The sequence below is a fragment of the Typopeltis vanoorti genome, chromosome 21, assembly GCF_054136105.1.
Source record: "Typopeltis vanoorti isolate ZY-2024b chromosome 21, IOZ_Tvanoo_1.0, whole genome shotgun sequence".
NCBI lineage: Eukaryota > Metazoa > Arthropoda > Arachnida > Uropygi > Thelyphonidae > Typopeltis > Typopeltis vanoorti.
This window is the reverse complement of record NC_143569.1, coordinates 101,328,809-101,351,254: the sequence shown is the minus strand read 5'-3', so window position 1 is coordinate 101,351,254 and position 22,446 is coordinate 101,328,809. Positions and strand designations below refer to the sequence as shown.

Genomic DNA, 22,446 nt, shown 5'->3' with positions numbered 1-22,446 from the left:
TCTTCTCTTATACTTAATACTAAATCTAGCAACGCAAAATTACTGAATTTCCAGTTGTGGCTACTTAACACTCTAGGTCACATAGATTCGATTTTTATGAGCAGTGCATTGATATGCAGGAATCAGGCAAATTATATGACAAACAAAACAATTTATTCATGCTAATTGAATGTACATGAGTGACTAAACACACTAATAATTCAGGCTCTATACTTCTACAACAAAGTATGTTTGGAATTATGTATATTCCTTCCAGTTTAACAATTCTCCCTTAAATACTAGTCTACAGTAGTAATCTTCACAGAGCAAACTTACACATGCTAAACAATAGACAGGCTTAGGTAATAAACAATATTAAGCATATTAAATTTTCACCTTACATTAATTCTATCCTGTCTCTACAACTAAACAAGTTAATTCAATGATTAGCTAAATGCCTTCAGTCCTCAAACAATATTAACATAAAAACTTTACAGTAATCTCTGTCACAATTTCCACCCCTAGTAAAATACAGTATATTAGACCTTACTTGGTATATAGTCATCTGGTCCACACTAATAGATTCTTGAAATCACTATCCTCCGTTACATTCCGATCTTGGCTACTCATATGAGCACCTTTTTCCGAGATCGATGAGGTCTCTTCTTATTTCTGAGATCATCAGGAAACTTGGCAGCTTGAAATCCGGAACTGATTTTTTTTAAAACTCAAATGAGTTATTTCACACTTCGGGTGCCTGTTGGCTGGAACGTGGGACTGCAACCTTGAATCAGTGGAACTTTTTTGAACCAGGAGCCAAAACAGAACTTGAGCTAAGTCGAACCTATCCTGCCATGAACATTGATACGGCCATCCTTTCTATGGGGTCCTCTGTCAGAAGACAATTAACCTCTACTACGGCATACGAAAAACCCGTTGACGACTACAAAACACCTTCTGACGATGAATACCAAGACTCCATGTGTCTGCGACCTCTTCCCTCAGTAACCTTTTTCTGGCCAATGTCTCCCCCTTTTATCTTGTTCATTTGACCTTAAGTCCTGTCCTGCTATGATTTGATTCCTTTGGGTGTTTCATGGGTCTGCACCACCACCTTTTTCGTCATTGCGTTAAGTCGGGAAACCCCGTACATACTTGACCTTCACGATAGTGATTGCCTTAGGTCATAAGTTAATCCGTCTGGAATATTTCTTTGTCTGGAACTTTCCTTTGTTACAATTAAATTTACACTTAACTTTCTTTGTTCTTTACAGAAATTTGGCAGTCACAATATTTAACAGTTTACTCTAACTTATTTCCATGCTGCATAAACATAAAAAAATTGCTAATTAACCACAAGTATTTTGTATGGATTTTCGTTTTCTAGTAAAATCAGCATATAACGAATTGTGGTACAAAATCCTTCTATGCAAGATTTTACAATACTGCATTCCTTGGCTTGGTGTCTTGTACTCGCATTTTGTTTATTTAACTTGTATTGTTAACAATTTTTGTACTACTGTAACCTTTAACTTTGTGTGTTGCTGTGACCTCTGCAGCAATTCTCTTTCTATGTAGATGCTGCTTTGTGGAACCTACTTTTTGTACAGACATATTGTCTACAATTTTCTTTAACTGCTTATATATAGTTGTAACCTTAGTATGGCACAATATATGACCTTTGTAGTTTTTGTGCCAAATAAACTATAAACCAAACCAATCAGGACAATGCACCTGCCCACAAAGGTGTTTTGGCAATGGGAAAATTAAGGGATCTGCATTATCATTTGTTGGAACATCCACCCTATTCCCCAGATTTGGCTCCCTCTGACTTCTATCTCTTCCCAAAACTAAAACTTTTCCTCGCTGATCAGCATTTTTCTTCGAATCAAGAGGTTGCAACTCTTACCGAGAACCACTACCGGGATGGGATAATGGTGCGGGAGCATCGCTGGAATAAATGTATTAGTTTTAAAGGAGATTATGTTGAAAAATAAAAAAAAAATTTTGAAATTATAAATTCGTTTTTTCATTGTTAGGCTTTTCGTTTTTTTATTGTTAAAAGGAATCAAAGATGAAGGGCAAGATGAAAACTGAAGATAAAGATGTTCTAGATGTCTGGAGTGATTACTTTGAAAGATTGCTAATTGAAACAAACACTGACAGCATGGAGATAGAAAACACCCAACAAGAATACTATCAGGAATATATATTTAATATTTGAAGTAGAAAAAAATCATCAAAAATCTAAAGCGGGAAAGGCAGCTCAAATATCAAAATATTAAAGTTTTAGTGACTGCACTGCATTATTCAGAAGGCCTGGATAGAGGGTCAAAATCCAGATGATTTGAGCTCATAGTACCCATCTTAAATTCAGTTTTATTTCCCTTTTTGAAGGAAATAAAACTGAATTTAAGAATTACAGAGGAATTTCTTTATTGAGTGTTCCTGGTAAGATTTATGCAAGCATACTTGAGAAAAAGTTAAGAAAAATTTTTGAAGTGAAGCTTGGAGAAGAACAAACTAGGTTCAGTCCAAATAGAGATTTTCAGAATCAGATTTTCACTTAAGGACAAATAGTTGAGAAATCATGGGAATATAACAATATCTGTATTTAAGTTTTGTATATCTGGAAATTTACACACTCAGTAATTGAAATAAAACCAGTGTCTCCTAGAATAATCACAGCCAAACTTCAAGCAAAAGAAAAAGGACAAACAATTAAAATAATCCAAATATATGCACCAGACAATAACATTCAGAGGAAGAAATAGAAAATTTCTATGAAGAACTACAACAGGAAATAGATAATTCCAAAAATAGAGAATTCATGATAGTGATGGGAGACTTTAATGCTAAAATAGGACAGTTCACAAGAGACAAAAAAGATGTGATGGGGAAATTTGGATACAGAGAGCTTAACAACAGAAGAGAACAATTACTCCACTTCTGTAAAGCAAACTATCTAATGATTACAAACATTGTTCTATCAATGCCCTAATAATAAATATACACGGACATCCCCAGATGGTAATATAAAGAACTGCATAGACTATATCATTATAAACAAACAACGAAAAAGATCAGTAAATAATCTATGAACATTAAGAAGCGTTGATTTCGACACTGACCAAAATATTAACTGCCAAAGTGAAGATAAAATTCAACAGGAATTACAATATCAGAAAAGAAAAAAACATCAATCTATCAAAACTAAAAGATAGCTCAAGCAGAAGTCAATTTTTAGAACAGATGTGCTTGAAATTAAAACCCTACGCAATAAAACAGATGAAAAAACAATAAAGCACCAGGCATTGATACTATCCCTACTGAACTGTGGTCATATGGAGGCAGCACATCAATAGAATATTTAACAACCCTGTTCAATAAAATACTACAAACAGGAGAGATCCCAGATGACTGGAGAACTGGAAAGATCATCCTAATATACAAGAAAGGAGACAAAAGAGACTGCAGAAATTAGACCAATCAATTTACTCTCCCACACTTATAAAATATTCGTAAGAATTATACAAAATAGATTAAAAAACACCTATGAAGAAATGATAGGCATAGAACAAGCTGGTTTTTGGTTTCTGAGGAAACTATTCAACAATAGACCAAATTTTCACATTGCACCAACTAGCAGAGCTCAGCTGGGAAGACCATAAAGAACTATATTGTTGTTTTGTGGACTTTAAACAAGCTTTCGATAGCATCAACAGAGAAATCCTTCTTAAAATTCTATTGGAAAAAACCAATAGACAAATATATAATACAGTTTCTGATAAAATATTACTCTAAGACAAATGCAATAATTAAAAAGGACACACAACAGAACCCATAGAGATCCAAAAAGGAGTAATGCAAGGATGTCCATTATCCCCATGCCTATTCAACATATATCTAGACGAAGTTGTAAAGAAGGCAATAGACAATGAGCCTGGAATCAATGTCAATGGTTTAAACATAAATAATATCAAATATGCAGATGATCTCGTCCTTATTGCAAGAACCCCAAATGAACTACAAAGGTTGATAAACAAGTTAAACAAAACCTGTAAAACATATGACATGTTTTACAATAAATATACAATATTTATTGTAAAACATGTCATATGTTTTACAGGTTAAATATATAATAAATATACAAAAGACAAAAGTGATGAAAATAGGGAGGAACGGAATTGCCATCTCAGCCACCCTAAATGGAGAACAAGTAGACAACTTCATATATCTTGGATCAAAACTGACAGAAACAATAGATGAACTCAAAACAATCAAACACAGAATTGCGATAGGATGGACCACCATGGGAAAATTACAGAAAATCTGGAAAACAAACAAGATATCTAAGCAAGCCAAAATCAAATTATATGAAGCAATAATTATACTAACAGTCATCTGTGGAGCAGAAGTGTGGACAGTTAAGAAAAGAGAGGAGAAAAAACTGCTGGCATTTGAAATGAAATGCTTAAGAAAAATAAATAGAATAAGTTGGACAGAAAAGAAAACAAACAGCACAGTCAGACAAGAATTATTGTATAAAAAGACAATAATAGAAAAAATTAGAAAACAACAACTGATATGGTTTGGCCACCACTGTACACATGGACACAGACAGACTTCCTAACATCCTAATCAATACTTTTCCAACTGAAAAAAGAAGACCCGGAAAACCAAGAATCACCTGGCTGAAATTAATAACGAACATCTCGGGATGCAGAACATATAAGAAACTTTTAAGAACAGCAAGGAATAGAGAAGACTGGAAGATCCTGCTCAAGAGACGATTCAACCCGTCTTAGACAGAAGAGAAGAAGAAGATATCTGGAAAAGTCATATGACAGGGTGCAAAGAGAAAAAAAGCTGTTCAAAACACCACAGTTATGACATAAACAGGATATTGTATCAAGCAATATATAGTCTATAATTAAGTTTTAAGCCAGTAGTTAGAATCAAAATGAGGTATAAGTTTGATGTTAAATCATGTGGGAGACAAAGGTGCACATTATCTACACTGTTAATCATCATCCATATGGGAAAGGAAGGTGGTATTAAACCTGATATCAAAATTGGAGATGTTATTCTTAGCTCTTTACTTTATGCAGTTATTATACTCCTAAATAAATCTAGTAAAACTCTGCTGGATGCCATGACTAAATTGAATAACTGTTATAATAAATTTGGTATGCAAATCAGCAATAAAGACAGACAATGAAAATAGGCAGAAATATTGAAAACATCAGATGCATCCTGAATTGAGAACTATAGAACAAATAAAACAGAGCTATTTAAGCACAATGTTTAGTGAATGTGAAAATTAGTCAAAACACTAAACTAGCTGTATACAAGTATGACTGTGTTCATACCAATTTTAACTTGGGGATCTGAGAGCTGGGTTATAAATAACACTTGATCAGAGACTGGAAACAAATATAAGAGATTCTGAGAAAGATTTAGGGAGTGAACAGATTTCATCAATGGCAGTATCATATTAAAAATGAGGATATTAGGAGAGAACTTGATGTTGTTAGCATTTAGGAATGTGTGGACAAAGCTAATCTCAGATGACCACTTAAACAGGATGGGAGAGTTAGCGAAACAAGTATTTTTGCCAGAATGGCAAGGAAAAGACCTAGAGGAAGATCAGGTCTAGGTGGATTGATACAGTGAGATGTGCCTTAGAACAGTGCTTCCCAAACTGTGGGCTGCGTCCCCCTTGGGGCCGTAGGTTTTGTTGAGGGGGGCCATGAAATAATGAAAACAAATTTAAAATGTTTTAAGACTAAGTAGTTTTTTTATTTTAAAAGAAACGTCTTTAACTTTTATTATTTATTTCTTTTTTGTTATTTTTTATATTTTAATGGAAAAATTCACACATTGGTGTTGGTTCACAAACTTTGCTTCCTGCGTATTTCGGCGCTTAACGAATATTAGTAAATATTGCTTATTCATATGTTTCATTTCAAAGCAGTGGTTAATTGTATTAACTTTGAATGCTCTCCGGGGAAGCTCCAAATCTTCCCGTCCCTTTCATCACTCGTTCATAATCAGGGACTGTTGATATTGACTTTATATACATATCAAAACTCGTTTTATATTATCACTGTCATCCAAGCTAGTTTTCTGTTACCAATAAAAGTTTCGCATATACTTCAAACATGAAAAAAGCTTAAACAAGTTCATGTGGGGATATAGTAACTCGCTTGCAGTGGTAAACAACTTGCCCTCCCTAAGAGCCACTATACTGCAGAGGCAATAAAAATAAGTACTTTTATTATGCCAGTGAATAAGGTATGAGGAGTCTGTGTAATATATTTCTCAACAAATAGTGCAATTAGAGACAACTGGGATAAAAACACACTAATTAATGAATCACATGTCCCCTCATACAGAAACTATGCTATATAGACTGAAACAAAACCATGGGCAAACATGTGGTTTGCCCATGTATATATATATATATATATTAAATGTTATGGCAGTTTCACATATGGAATTCGGTTGAAGAGAGTTAGCATTTCAACTCAATTGTCAACTATGCTTTTATCTTTTGGTTGCGCGATCTTTTGTTAATACTGCACCAATCATATGCACATTTTAATAAACAGACTGCCTTTGCTGTCTGTTTCACGTTAGGCTTAATTACCGTAAAAGGAGAAAAGTCACAAAAGTGAAAAATGTTCCTGGTCCGGGGATTCCCTTATTCAGGTAATATTCACTAATTTCATGTTATCAGTCTGTGGTGTGCCAGTATTGGTAAGTGGTGATATTATTTGATCTATTCTACGTTAAAAAATTTAACCCTGAGATGGATAAGTGGTTGATAAAAAATAAAATAAAAAATCCCGCTAACAATCAGAAGAAGCAGAAACAGACTCAAAAAAAAAAAAGGACAGTATTTCATATTTTACCAGAACAGCCCGCATCGTCTTCAGAACCAAACGGTAAGAGGCAAAAAATGTAATATATGCATTTGATTTTTGCAATATTCGTTGTGTATGTTTTGTATTGAATATAAATACAATAAATATTATAATAATATATCTCTATTACGATTTTTTTTCGAGGGGGACCGTGAAATATTTTAATTTTTGCAAAGGGGGCCCTGACATCCAGAAGTTTGGGAAGCACTGCCTTAGAAGATTAATATAAGATCTGATAATATTGAAGTCTTGATAGATATCAGATTAATTTGGAAGAAAATATTTGATTAGGAAGTTAGTAATGATCTAGCTTTTTCATGTTGTGCTGTGGTAATATAATATCCTGTACACACCTCTGAAGGTACATATCAGTAATTATGACAGTGTTGTTATAGGATCAATGTTGGAGAGGTTCTTCAGAAAACAGTGGGAGAACCAGAGGTCATCCCTGGAACAAGAATCTACAAGTCAGTGTCCTCCTCATCATTCCCAGAAGTCTTTGTGTTATCTTCACAATTTTGGCAATGTGTCCCTTACATTTCAGAACCTTATCCACTCTCACCCCAAGATCTATTATTTCCTCCACTTCCAACAGTATATTCTCACTAAGCATAAATTCTGCATCCCATGTTTCTTTTCCAAATTTTAAATTTGGGAATTTAAATTCTTGTAAAAAAGTATTTCAAACTTAGCATGTCATTTAACGGAAAGGCTTCACTTGGATAATTTTACAGCTTTGAGTTAAATTCTTAAGTTCTTCACTATCTTGAATTTATAGAGGTTGCATCTATACTTCAGCAACTGCTTTTATGAATGTTGTATCCAGTAACTCATAAAATGTTACTTACGTTACTAGAAAAATGCAGGAAGAGACATTGGTCCCAAGAGAATTCCTAGGAATTCCATCTTACTTTGTTTTTGGCAGTTCTCATCTATGAAAGGATGAGAACTTCAGCATAGCACTAGGTGATCAGAGAGTGCGATAAATCTTGGGAATCTTGCTTTTCAGTTAAGGGTTCCCAGGTTATTTTTCCCATAGAACCATTATTGTATTTTTTTAATACCACTTCAGGCTTCGTGTGTTGGGCGATTTTCACAGGGTGATGAAAATTGCCCAGTATAACACTAAGGGTCGTGCATGTTTCACAAACATGTTACCAAATGAAACATGCATGCCATGATGGAATTTGAATGCATAGCCTGTTTTATGAGCAAAGGTGTTATCTGCTTGAGCCACTTAAGCCATCATTCTAACAGTTTAATGTAGTACTGAAAAATATTTTTTAAAGTTGACACATTTCTTTTCTTCTGAGCAAAAAGAACACATTACTTTAAGACTTAATATTTAACATTGTTTAAATAAAAGTTGCAAGTTTAGATAATGTTGCTTTAAAAATATACTGAATTGGCTCCTTTATTATTATTATTATTATTATCTTAAAGGTCAGCAACACTTAGCTTCTAAGTCATCCAGTTATAACTTGATTTTTCTGTTATTGTGATTCCTGACTCCTGTCATTTTGTAGTTTTCATTTGATCCAGAATTTGAAATAGAAAAGTTTAAGGGAGGAGGGGATCTTTAGTTAGTACTTAATTCACTGATCATGTTTTGGTATTTTAGCATGTTAAATGATAATTGCATGAAACAGATCTTATTGAAAATTCCATCTCTACTAATATTAAGAGAATGACATGTGTCTGTGATGTAGATACCTTTTTAGCTATATAGATCAACTGAAATTGCTTTTTGTTTATTATTTTAGAACCAGAATATATGTCTAAAGATGCTTATGTGAATAAGGTTTTTGTGGATGGAGATGAAGTTGCAGGAATCAAAAACTGGCATAGACCAACTGACTATGCATATGGCATTGCAACTACTCTTTATGAATGTCATCCAGTAACTAGAGAGAATGCAGGTGAGACCAAATCCTCTTTCATATCAAAACATCCTGCTTTAGAAAGCAATGGAATTAAAAAAAATTCCATTGCCTTCTAACCAAAAAATAAAAATAAATTCTGTACCGCTAAGTCTGTAAGCAAGTAATAAATATAAATTATGAATAATTTATGAAACGAAATACTTTCTCAGGTGATATAAATTTCTTTGTTAATTGTTATGAAATTTAGGGGTTGCTAATGTTTCAACAAGAAGTAGCAGTGTATTTGAATGGTGTTACAAGAAAGTGTTTTTTTTTTCCCTTAAATTATATTGTGTAGATTTGTGTAATAGTGCTGTTGTGTGATAGCCAGACTGGATACAATCATTGTACTGTGGTATTGTTATTCAAAAAGTATTAGATTTTGTTTTTATCTTGATTAACATGGAAGTGCTTGTTAATGTTAAAATGGTGGCAGTAGCAGAAAAGAAGTGTAAGTCAGCAGTGCAGAAGGTTTCAACTCAGAGATCAAGTTTTTCCCTGGACTTTTCGCAGTGGACAATATGCAACAATTGCTTCATGTATGCATCCAAAAACATTACAAATTTATGGAGTGTTAAAGGCTAGGACATACCTGGAATAATCAGGAAATGGATGGGAGTGCTTGCGATGTTAATAATAGAAGTGACGTGGAAGAGCTTAGGCAAGAGTTAATAAAAATGAAGAGTCAAATTAAATGTATGGAGGAGGAAATCGAACATTTAAAGAAGAGCATAACTGGTGTAAATGACAATGAAGTTAATAAGAAGCAAATATTTAAGGATGATAGGTTGCTTTATATGGTGACTCGATCATTAAAGGTGTGGTAAAGGATAAAGTGCATAAGACATGAAAAACCAAACGGCTGTTTTTTCTGGCGAGGTTGATAAGTAAAGGGGATAAAAATCCCTTATTGTTTTTCAGCCAGTATGCGAAACTTTAAGATCGAAAACTACGATCTAAACGTTTCATGCCGACGAACTGTCAGCGGATCCAAGCGTAAGTGACCACTTGGTAGTGCCACACCAAGGCAACTCGATGCAAAGGTGGAGCAAGCTCCCTCACTATTCTTGATATTTTCTCATAATGTAAAAATACACAACTCCTAGGAGATGTAGTACTGCTTTACATTATGAGGAGAGATCACTACCCAGACCGGTTTCAACCTTTTTTGAGGTCTCATCAGTGAGTAGCTAGACCTAGATGATATCAAAGTTTAAGTGAAAAGAATTTGCATACCTTTGCTATACGAATGCCAGAAAGGTGTGCCACTATATTATAACATATTATTACTAAGATGAAAAACCATGGTGTGGCACTACCAAGTGGTCACTTATGCTTGGATCCGCCGACAATTCGTTGGCATGAAACGTTTAGATCGTAGTTTTCGATCTTAGAGTTTCGCATACTGGCTGAAAAACAATAAGGGATTTTTATCCCTTTTACTTATCAACCTCGCCAGAAAAAATAGCTGTTTGGTTTTTCATCTCAGTAATAATATGTTATAATATAATATAGTGGCACACCTTTCTGGCATTCATATAGCGAAGGTATGCAAGTTCTTTTCACTTAAACTTTGATATCATCTAGGTCTAGCTACTCACTGATGAGACCTCAAAAAAGGTTGAAGCCGGTCTGGGTAGTGACCTCTCCTCATAATGTAAAGCAGTACTACATCTCCTAGGAGTTGTGTATTTTTACATTATGAGAAAATATCAAGAATAGTGAGGGAGCTTGCTCCACCTTTGCATCGAGTTGCCTTGGTGTGGCACTACCAAGTGGTCACTTACGCTTGGATCCGCTGACAGTTCGTCGGCATGAAACGTTTAGATCGTAGTTTTCGATCTTAAAGTTTCGCATACTGGCTGAAAAACAATAAGGGATTTTTATCCCCTTTACTTATCAACCTCGCCAGAAAAAATAGCCGTTTGGTTTTTCATCTTAGTAATAATATGTTATAATATAATATAGTGCATAAGACATGTTTTACAGGTGGTATAAACGAATGTTAGATGCTTTGTATAGAATGAAGGAAGTGGCATCAGAATTAGCGGTGAGCAAAAACGACTTGAGTGGGACAAAGAATGTGAAATGTATGGGATGAATTTGAAGGGAAGTTAGAATGGTTCAAAGCTGATGGAATGCATTTGAATGGCTTTGCTGTTGGTCATTTGGAGTGATTGTTGTTTAATAAGTGTGCACAGGGTCAATACAAAATTAGTACCACTAAGAGTCAGAGAGAAGTTGAGAAGCAGGTTGCAGAAGGAGGAACAGGATGGATATAAAAGGGGAGTGATTATAGCAGAGTAAAGTGATGCAGTGCAAAATGGTAGGGATCATAAGAATATAAATGAAAATCAAAGTGAGGATCAGGGAAACAGGAATGGTCAGAATGAAGAGAGAAGTTCACTATAGTAGAGAGAGAGAGTAAAGAGTGATTGTGTTGATGGGATGGCTTCAAAGAGTGGAGAATTGTTATGCTTGTATACTAATCTAGGGAGTTTCAGAAATAGAGAGGAAGGGCTTGTAGCATTGATTGAATCAATATGCCCAAAAATAATTGGCATGAGTGAAACTTGGTTGATTGAGGATGATATACTGTCAGAACTTGAAATGGTAGGATATAGAATTTTCCGAAAGGATAAGAAGATTCATAGAGGAGGGGGAATATTGTTAATAGTAGCAGAGGAATTGTCCTTCAAGAGTCAAAGTAGAAAATAATAGTATGTGTGAAGATTTTGAAGCTGTTTGGTTGAGATCAGTAGAATAGTAGATCTAATAGGATGCTGTTATAGGCCAGGGAATGTGGAGTGTTGATTGTGAAGTATTTAGACAAATTAATTGGACATGTAGAAGGAAGATGATCCTAATGGGTGATTTAATTATAGAAATGTGAATTGTTAAGAAGAGAGTGCATAGTTACAAGGAGAGTGAATTTGTTAAGTTTCTGTAGGATAACTATTTAAAGCAGCATGTGATGGAAGCAACATGACGTTTAGTGGTGTGATATCTTCACAGGATGTAGTTGTGAATGAGGTATCAACACTGCTACCTGTTGGTGAAAGCAATCATGAGGTATTGGTTTGGAAGATAGTCAAACAGAAAAAAGTTGTTAAGGAGGTCTATATGTGGAACTCTAAGGTGAGTGATTATCATAAGCTCCATAGTCAACTAGCATCAATACATTGGGGTTGATGAATTGTGTAGAAAAGATGTTGACAGTGCATGGGAAATGATAAGGCAGTATCTAAAACAAGCAATGTGTAACTGCATACCAAGAGTATGTAAATAGATAGTATGCAGTTACACATTGCTTGTTACAAAAAGAAGTTGTTACAGAGAAAGTATAAGACAATTTGCAGTGAAGATGCATGAAGAATATAAAGTGCAGGCCAGGAAAGTGATAAGCATGGTTAAAAAAGAAAAAGTAGAATATGAGAGGAGATTGACCAGTCAGGTCAAAGCTAATCCAAGGGAATTTTTCTGCTATGTGGCAAGCAAGAGGAAAAATAATTATGGTAGGTTGATGCTGGTGGATAGCTATGGTAGCAGAGTAACCATAGCAAATGATATAGTGGTGTTATTTAATGAACACTTCATCAGTATATATCATAGTGGTGTGAATGATGCTGTGCAACATATAGAAGGGAGGTGAGAATTAAAGATGAAAGAATTAGAGGTATATCAAGTGTTGCTCAGGTTCAATGTTAATAAGGCTGTGGGAATGGATGACATATCACTAAGTATTTTTAAAGAATGTGCAAAAGAGTTAGCCATGCCCTTGTCATGGTTATTTAATGAGAGGTCTTGCAGTGGGTAAAGTTCCTAAAGTGTGGAAAGAAGACAAAATAATACTTCTCCATAAGCATGGTTTGAGAACAGAAGCTTCCAATTATAGACTGGTCTGTACATCTGCAGTTGTGATTAGAGTTTTGGAAAAATTAGAGAAATAGAATACAGGATAGGTTGATGAATATAAGATTCTCTATGATGGTCAGCATGGGTTTGTGAAGGGCAGGTCTTGTTTGAGCAATCTGCTTATGTTTTATGATAAGGTGACAAATGTGTTGGATAAGGGAGAGTCATATACAGTGATATTATTGGACTTTGCAAAAGCATTCAATAGATTACCACATGATAAGTTGGTGTACAAGATGCAGAGGATAGGAATAGATAGTATATTGGTTAGATGGATTGGAGATTGTCTCAGAAAAGGAAGGTGACCAGTGGCATGCCTCAGGGTTCTGTTCTTGGGCCCCTCTACTGTTTAACTTGTTTGTTTAATGATATTTCATGTGGGTTGACTGGGGATTTTGACATGTTTGGCGATGATGTAAAGTTAGGCAGAATTATAAGGAGTAATGCTGATGTTAATTCTCTACAGGAAGATTTGAATAGACCTTTAGCTTGGACAAATGAGTGCGGTTGCAGTTTTAATGTTAATAAATGCAAGGTAATAAATACACTTTGGGATACAGAGATATAAGGCTACATACTGTATTGGTGGAGCTACTTCAGGAATTGGATGAGATTTGGGATTTTGGAGTGATGGTGGACAGTGGACTGAAGTTCAAGGACACATCACAAGTGTTGCAAAGACTGCACATCGTATTGCTGTTATAATAAAAACTACATTGACATGTAGGGATAAGGAGGTGGTGGCGCATCAATATAAGGCATCAGTCAGACCACATATAGAAATTAAATGATACCAAGAAATTTGGAAATAAATTGGAGAAAGAATTAGAGGAAACAAGTTTTGTCAAAACTGAAGATCCAGAAAAGAAATGGGAACAAGTTAAAGAGAAAATAAAGCAGATTGCAAAAAAAAAGAAATTAGATATGTAAGAGCTAAAAGAATAAAAAAAAACTTAGATTACTAATAAGATGATTTCTTTAATGGAAGAAAGAAGAAAATGGAAAAATAAAGGCACCCCAGAAGGGAAAATGCAATATAGAAACCCTGAATAACAAATTGAGAAGGGAAGTGGAGAAGATTGGCTTAAAAAACAATGTGAAGAAATGGAAAATTATGAGAGTGGGAAGGTATGATCTTTTGTATGAAAAAGCAAGAAGCATGAATTACAAGAGAAATGGAATTCGAGCTAGAGGTATATAAAATAAGAATGGGAAAATCATAACTGAAGAAGATTTCCTAATGAGATGGAAAGAATACATTGAAGATCTATATGGCAAGGAAAATAGACCAAATGCATTGCCATTAGAAGATATGAAGATGATCTAGGCCCAGAGATTTTGAAGACAGAAGCAGAAATGGCCATTAGATGAAATACCTGCAGAATTCCTGAAACAACTTCAGAAGAAAGGAAATGAAGAACTAACCAAAATAATAAATTTAATTTATAACAAAGGAGAATTACCAAAAGATTTTATGACCTTAATATTTATACCTATACCAAAGAAAAGTAATGCAGTGAACTGCAAGGATTTTTAGAACAATAAGCCTCGTTTTCCATACATCAAAAATACTTATGACAGGGATCTTCAACCTTTCAGACAGTGCGTGCCGCATTTAAAATTTCAATGAAGCCCACGGGCCACTAAGCTATACTGCAGTATTTAGAATTGTAACATGCTTTCCAGATTCACAAGGAATGCTTTGCAATTGATACTTGATATAAAATCCTATAAAAATAAAAAAACTCAGCTTTAAAAGCATAGGTAGGTAATAAATAATGGTAAATAAATATATAATAATAAGTAAATACAATCAATACTTGAAAAAAGATAATTTAATGAAGAAAACATTCATTTTTTACAATGTCAATGGGCAACTTGGCAATGCTTTTCCTTGACCAGCTTGTCGATGTTGGCATCAATGTTGGAAGTCGCTATGTGCAGAGTATTCTCGAGATGTTGGTCCGTAATCCGAGTTCTTGTCTTGGACTTCACATGGAGAAGAATTGCTCACATAAGTATGCGCTTCCTAACAAAGCTCATATCTTCAAAGCATGCTGGCAAAGATTAGAGAATGTATCCTCAGAAATGTAGTCTTTGTAAAATGTGAGCAAGGGCACATTGAATAATTTTTCTCTCAAAGAAAAGTTGTTTTGGAGTTCAAGCAGCTCCATTTGTGCTGAGCATGGCATTTCGACAGCATTGACACTGAATGGCATTGAAAATAAATCTAAAGACTGTTGGTTACGAAAATCACTAAATCTCGCTTTGAACTCGCTTCTCAACACGGCTAATTTTGTAGTATATTCATCAAGAGACGAACAGTTGGATTCAGCAAGAAGCTGAAAATGAGTTGAGTCTTTTTTTGCGAGTTGTGCCTCCCAAAGTTTGAGTTTGTCCACAAAAGCTTTGATGTGATCAAACAGAGTGTGTACCAGTTGATCTTTGGATTGTAGCTGCATATTTAGGTCATTCATGTGCAGTGAGATGTCGGTCACAAAGGCAAAGTCTGTCATCCACTTCGGATCGTTAAATTCTGCAATCGGATTCCCCTTGATTTGCATGCACTGCTGTATTTTGTTCCTTAAGTCGAAGACTCTTAAGAACCTTCCCTCTGCTCAACCAGTGTACATCACTATAATAAACCACATTGCCGTGATCTGCTTCGCACTCTTGGGTCAAAGACTCTTGGAATTGACGATGATTCAATCCTCTTGCCCTAATAATGTTGACGACAGTCACAATAGCTTTCATGACATTCTCAAATCCAATAGTTTTCGTGCACAAATTCTCCTGGTTGATTAAACAGTGGTAATGGACGAAATCTTTTTCTTCTAGTTCCGGTTCTTTACATAGCAGCGGAACAAACACTTCATTCTTTCCCACCATAGCAGGGCCACCATCAGTTACCACATCCTTGAGATTGGTTAAGCTGAGGTCGAAACGCTGGAGCGTTTTCTTGGCGGCTTCAAGAATATCAGTGCCTTTTGTCGTTTCCTTTATAGGTACGAGCACTAGCAGTTCTTCTGTGACAGTGAATTGTTGATCATTCCCATGGACAAAGATAGCCAGTTGTGCTGTATCCTTCACATCTGTGCTCTCATCTAAAAAGCAAGTGAATATGACATAAATTCGGACAACCGTTTTTTTATAAACTTCCTTCACTGTCATTGGCAAGTTCTTCGACACATCGTGCTACAGTTACCCTAGACAATCTCGGTGTTTTAAACACTTCCTTATTATTTGGGCACAGAATATCCCCAACAGCGATGAGACACTCTTTCACAAACTTGCGGTCCAAGAAGGCTTTTGATTTTTAGCAATTTTTTTAGCTATTACATAACTTACTTTGATGCGTGCTTCTCTCTCTCTTCCCTCTGCCTTTTAAACGTACCCTGCTGGCATTTTAAATCAATTTGGAGACTGTTCACTTTGTCCACACGAAACTGCCCTTGAAAGTGATTAAAATTGGACATATGCTTTGTCTCATAGTGTCGTTTTATATTGTATTCTTTTGATACGACACTGATTCACGACGAATTAAACACACTGGCTTATTATCGATCGCCACAAAAAAGTACAAATTGGTCCACTTTTCATTAAAAACCTGATAAGAATCGCTTGATTTATGCTTTTTACTCTTAGATGCGATAGTGATGGAAGGTGAACCCAAAAAATGATCCAAAATGGCTGTTTATCAGTTATTATCCACTGAATATATCTCACGCTAATGAAAGAAGTCTGTCAATAGGCTATGGCTGACACCATGAACCTGCGTGCGCTTGTACGCGAATATCATACTGTTCATGACTGACTGATTGACTGTGGATGAGATTTTCTTGTATTTATATGAAAATAACGAAGTATCGAGAGCTTTTGAGATGTATCTGGAAGGCACTAGACAGCACACTTGAATGAATTACTGCTTCAGCCATCTACCTGCAATGTTAGTACTGCTTGGCACTGGTAGATGGCTGAAGAAGCATGTCTAGTTGATATTTATTTTTATAGAATTTTATGTAAAGTATCAAATGCACAGCGGTCCTTGTGAATCTGGAAAGCATCTTACAATTCTAAATACCGCAGTTTAGCTTAGTGGCCAGCCGGCTTCATTGAAGTCATTTTTTATTTAATCCCGTTTTAATGTTAAATAGTTATTTTTTCAAAATGGCCAGCAGGCCACAAGTTAGCCTGTGGGTCATGCATTGAAGATCCCTGACTTATGAGAATCCTAACACGGAGAATTGCACCTAAGGTGGAAGAATTTCTTGGAGAAGATCAGTTTGGTTTCAGGAAGGGTAAGGGAACAAGAGATGCAATTGAACTGTTAAGATTAATAAGTGAAAGAAGTCTGGAAGTGAATAAAGAAGTTAATATCTGTTATATAAATTTTGAAAAAGCGTTTGACTTTGTAAAATGAGATAAGATGGTGGAAATAATGGAAAATATTAGTATAGATTAGAAAGACAGAAGGCTAATTATTTCACTATACATGGGACAAACTGCCATGGTGAGAGACATAAATGGTACAACAGAACCAGGTATCATTGGACGAGGAATAAGACGAGGCTGTTCTCTGTCACCAATTTTGATTAACATGTATTCCGAAGCAATGTTAAAAGAAGCGCTGGAGAATGCAGCAGAAGGAATAAAGATTGGAGGTAGATAGATATTTGCAATATAGTATGCAGATAACAAGGCATTATTATCAAATACTGAAACAGGACCACAACATCTGTTGAACAGATTACTGGAATCTTGTATAGATTATGGAATGAAAATTAACATAAGAAAAACAAAGGTAATGAAAATAGCAAGGAAAGAGGCAAATATGATTATCAGAATAAATGGAGAAAAATTGAATCAAGTAAAGATTTAAATATCTAGGTAGTGTTGAAAGTTAATTTTTCACTAGGTTAGACTATAATAAATTTAGTTTAATCCTTTATCCCAGTGAGAGCAAACAAAGTTTGCGCCTGAAAATATCTTCAGGACTGAATATGGTGTTGTGCTATCTTACCTGGGTAAGTAGTACAACACCAGGCAACTCGTAGCAAAGGTGGAGCAAGATACCAACACTCCTATCCCAGTATCTCCCATAATGCAAAACACATCACCTTATGGATATGTATAATGTTATGCATTAAGGGATTGGCCACCACCCAGACTAGTTTCAACCTTTATTGAGGTCTCTTCAGTGGGAGCCAGGCTCAGAGTTGGAGATACCAGGCAGAAGCAGTAGCAAGTTCATCTTTACCTATAGGAGTTGCCAAAAGGTTTCCCACCTTTTTTTATTAAATTACTCTGGATTTAGAGAAAGATGTTGAAAGTTAATTTTTCACTAGGTTAGATTATAATAAATTTAGTTTAATCCTTTATCCCAGTGAGAGCAAACAAAGTTTGTGCCTGAAAATATCTTCAGGACTGAATAAGGTGTTGTACTATCTTACTTGGGTAAGTAGTACAACACCAGGCAACTCGTAGCAAAGGTGGAGCAAGCTACCAATCTCCTATCCCAGGCAAACCTTTTGGCAACTCCTATAGGTAAAGATGACCTTGCTACTGCTTCTGCCTGGTATCTCCAACTCTGGGCCTAGCTCTCACTGAAGAGACCTCAATAAAGGTCGAAATTAGTCTGGGTAGTGGCCAATCCCTTAATGCATAACATTATACATACCATAAGGAGATGTGTTTTGCATTATGGGAGGTACTGGGATAGGATGGTTGGTAGCTTGCTCCACCTTTGCTATGAGTTGCCTGGTGTTGTACTATCTTACCTACTTACCCAAGTAAGATAGTACAACACCATATTCAGTCCTGAAGATATTTTCAAGCGCAAACTTTGTTTGCTCTCACTGGGATAAAGGATTAAACTAAATTTATTATAGTCTAACCTAGTGAAAAATTAACTTTCAACATCTTTCTCTAAATCCAGAGTAATTTAATAAAAAAAAAGGTGGCAAACCTTTTGGCAACTCCTATAGGTAAAGATGACCTTGCTACCAACTCTGGGCCTGGCTCCCACTGAAGAGACCTCAATAAAAGTCAAAACTAGTCTGGGTAGGGGCCAATCCCTTAATGCATAACATTATACATATCCATAAGGAGATGTGTTTTGCATTATGGGAGATACTGGGATAGGAGTGTTGGTAGCTTGCTCAACCTTTGCTACGAGTTGCCTGGTGTTGTACTACTTACCCAGGTAAGATAGTACAACACCATATTCAGTCCTGAAGATATTTTCAGGTGCAAACTTTGTTTGCTCTCACTGGGATAAAGGATTAAACTAAATTTATTTTAATCTAGGAAGTGTGATTAGCAGTGATGGAAGATGTAAAATTGACATAAAAGCAAAAATAGCGATGGGAAGAGATGCCTTTAATAGAAAATGGAATTTATTCAGAAGTAAAATGGACAGAAACCTAAAGAAAAGACTAATAAAATGTTGTGTGGAGTGTTGCCCTCCACGTACATGAAACTTGGACATCGGAGAAAGAAGAAATTAAGATTTTGGAAAGCTTTGAGATGTGGATTTGGAGAAGGATAGGGAAAAAAAAACGAAATAGACAGATAAAATAAATAATGAAGAGGTCTTAAAAAGAGTAGAAGAAGAAGAAGAAAGAAGTCTGTTAAAGAGGATAAAAAGAAGAAAGGGAACTGGATCAGACATATTCTGAGAGGAAATGGAATCATCAGAGATGCCATCAAAGGAAAAATAGACGGAAAAAGACCCAGAAGAAGAAGAGTATGGGAAAACAGTGCTAGATGACATGCTGAATAGAGATAGGTACACAATCTTGAAAGAGAAGGCTCAGAAGAGAAGAGTGGAAGGAAAGTTTTTGCTACTAAGAGAAGAACCTGCTCAATTGCAGAATATTTAAGAAGAAAATGGAAACACCAGAGAGGGTCCAAAGACGAATAACCGAAGTGATATCAGGACTATGGAGTGTTGGTTATGAAGAGCGTTTGAGAGAATGTGGATTACAGAGGTTGGTGGATAGGAGGAAAAGAGGAGATATAATAGAGACCTTCAAGTTAGTTAAGGGATTCTATAGATCAATACAGAAAAAAATTATAAAAAAGTATTGAATGTTAAAATGGGAAGAACAAGAGAGAGAGAGAGACTCGTTCCCTGGAAGTTTTATAGAGATGTGGTGAAGAAGGGAGTGAGAGTAGAATTTTTACGTGGAGAGTTGTTAGTGGGTGGAATGCATTACCTGAGTGCGTTGTGAGTGCTGGTAGTATAAATAACTTCAAAACCTCACTATGGTAGACATGTTGCTGGTTGAGTGGGCATCCCACAATGAGTATTGACTCCATGGAGGTTACCAAATAATAATAATATTAATAATAACATATAAATAATAACTCAAGATATTCATGTTGTGCCCATTATAATGAAAGAATATATGTATAATTTTTTTTATTTTTTTTTATTTTTTTTTTTTTTTTTATAGGGGAACCCATAGCCGATGCTTTTGCGGTATGTGCAAGAAAAAATAGTGCCATTTTAGCATTAGCAGATGGAGTAAATTGGGGTGAAAAGTCATGTCTTGCAGCTCGTTGTGCTGTGCATGGATGTGTAGATTACTTGAATAAGGCTCTTTACCGAGAAGGTGGTAAAATTGAAACAACACTGGTTAGTATAAGTACTTAGCCTTTATTCATATAAATTAGTTGAAGGTAGACTTAAAGTGAAAAAGTTACTTGAGAAGAAATTAACAATATGTAAAATTCAAAAAAATTGTTTCATTTAAATTTATAATTTACTCATTTTGTTTTATTTTTATTGATCCTTATAATTTGTATGATGGTGGTCTGAAAAGTTCTCAGCCTCAACCATAGATGTCAACGCTATCGGCATGTTTTTTCCTAAGTTGGTACATCTGCCATAAGCATCCATGTGAAATTGCAAGTCATTCTATTAAGTACCTTTTTTTATACAGCTATCTGAAACAAAACTGTTGTCCGTATCCCTTGAAATGGATAAAATTGAGTATCATGCGGTTATAAAATTCTTTGTAAAAGACGGTTTAACACCAAAAGAAATTCATTTGTAGTTCGTAAAAGTTTATGGGCACTGTTCTTAGTTTTCGACAACCAACCTTGAAGATGATTCACACCAAAAATTGTAACAACACGAGAGATCATCGATCAAGTGTATGATATGGTATTGGATTACCAGCAAGTCAAAGTGCGTGAAATTGCTAAGACTATAGGCATTTCAAAAGAACGTGTAGGATATATTTTGCATGAAGAATTGCAAATGAAAAAGCTTTGCGCAAGATGAGTGCCACGCTTGCTCACAGTAGATCAAAAATGCACTCACATAAAAATCTCTGAGCAATGCTTGGAGCATTTTAACAAGAATAAAACTGATTTTGTGCATTGATTTTTTACTATGGATGAGACTTGGATTCACCATTACATGCCAGAATCCAAACAGCAGTTAAAACAGTGGACAGAAGGCGGTTGTTCAGCGCCAAAGAAGACAAAGTCGGTTCCATCAGCAGGAAAGGTCATGGCATCGGTGTTTGGGGATGCTAAGCATTTTGTTTATTAATTATCTTGAAAAGGGTAAAACAATAACTGGGAATATTATTCCATTCTTTTAAACCAGACTAGACGAAAAAATTCTCGAGAAAAGACCCAGTTTCAGAAGATTTTTCATCAGGACAAGGCACCTGCCCACAAAGGTGTTTTGGCAATGGGAAAATTAAGGGATCTGCACTATGAATTGTTGGAACATCCACCCTATTCCCCAGATTTGGCTCCCTAAAACTTCGATTTCCCTTTGGCTTCCTCCTTCCAAAACTAAAACTCTTTCTCGCTGGTCAGCATTTTTCTTCGAATCAAGAGGTGATTGCAGCTGTAGAGGGGTATTTTGCAGATCTTACTGAGAACCACTACAGAGCCGGGATAATGGCGCTGGAGCATCCCTGGAATGAATGTATTAGCCTTAAGGGAGATTATGTTGAAAAATAAAAATAGTTTTGAAATTATAAATTTGTTTTTTCATTGTTAGGCTGAGAACCTTTCAGACCACCCTCGTATTATGAAATTAATTTATTTCCCATCCATCCCATGTTAACTAAATTTATGTATATAAATTTATATATATAGCTAATTTAACACAATTTTGGAGATGTGAACAATTCATCTACTTAGTTGTATACTATACCTGTAGTTAGCAGGGTACATTTCTCAGTTTTTTTCTAAACTCACCTGTTTTCATTTGAAATTAGAGTTTATTGAAATTGTTAAATTTTAAATTTAAGTCATACTGACAGTTTGTCATTTAATAACTTGCAACATACTTATATAAATTATATTTTTTGTTGGATCTTCATAGACTGCTACTTTGGATAACCCATAGACATACTTTATTGGTATATCTTTGGATTATCCAAAAACTGTTTTAATAGAGCTACTGTGAAGTGTTAGGTGTTGATTTATTTTCATATGTTCAGTTATTAAAACTGTGGTAAAATATACTCCTAAAATGAACTGATGGGAATAAAATTACTTTATCAACAAATTGTTATCATAAATCAATAAAAAAAATCATATTCAAATATAAATTCACTAGAAAAGTTTGAGAAATTTTCAATACCATTTCTGAATTATCTTTGCAACCAACAATGAAATGCCTTCACATGCCACCAGTATGCTACCAGTTCTACAGCCTCTCATGTTTGAGA

General features: G+C 35.2%; 1 protein-coding gene across 1 annotated transcript in view; it reads left to right on the top strand.

Moving 5' to 3' along the window:
• Window positions 1–22,446, top strand: part of LOC150095153 (PP2C-like domain-containing protein CG9801) — a 151,653-nt gene that overhangs the window by 79,250 nt on the left and 49,957 nt on the right. The window contains exons 3-4 of the mRNA XM_090411210.1: window positions 8,672–8,827; window positions 20,203–20,384. Coding sequence (XP_090267336.1) covers window positions 8,672–8,827; window positions 20,203–20,384 — 338 coding nt within the window. The remainder of the gene's footprint in view (window positions 1–8,671; window positions 8,828–20,202; window positions 20,385–22,446) is intronic.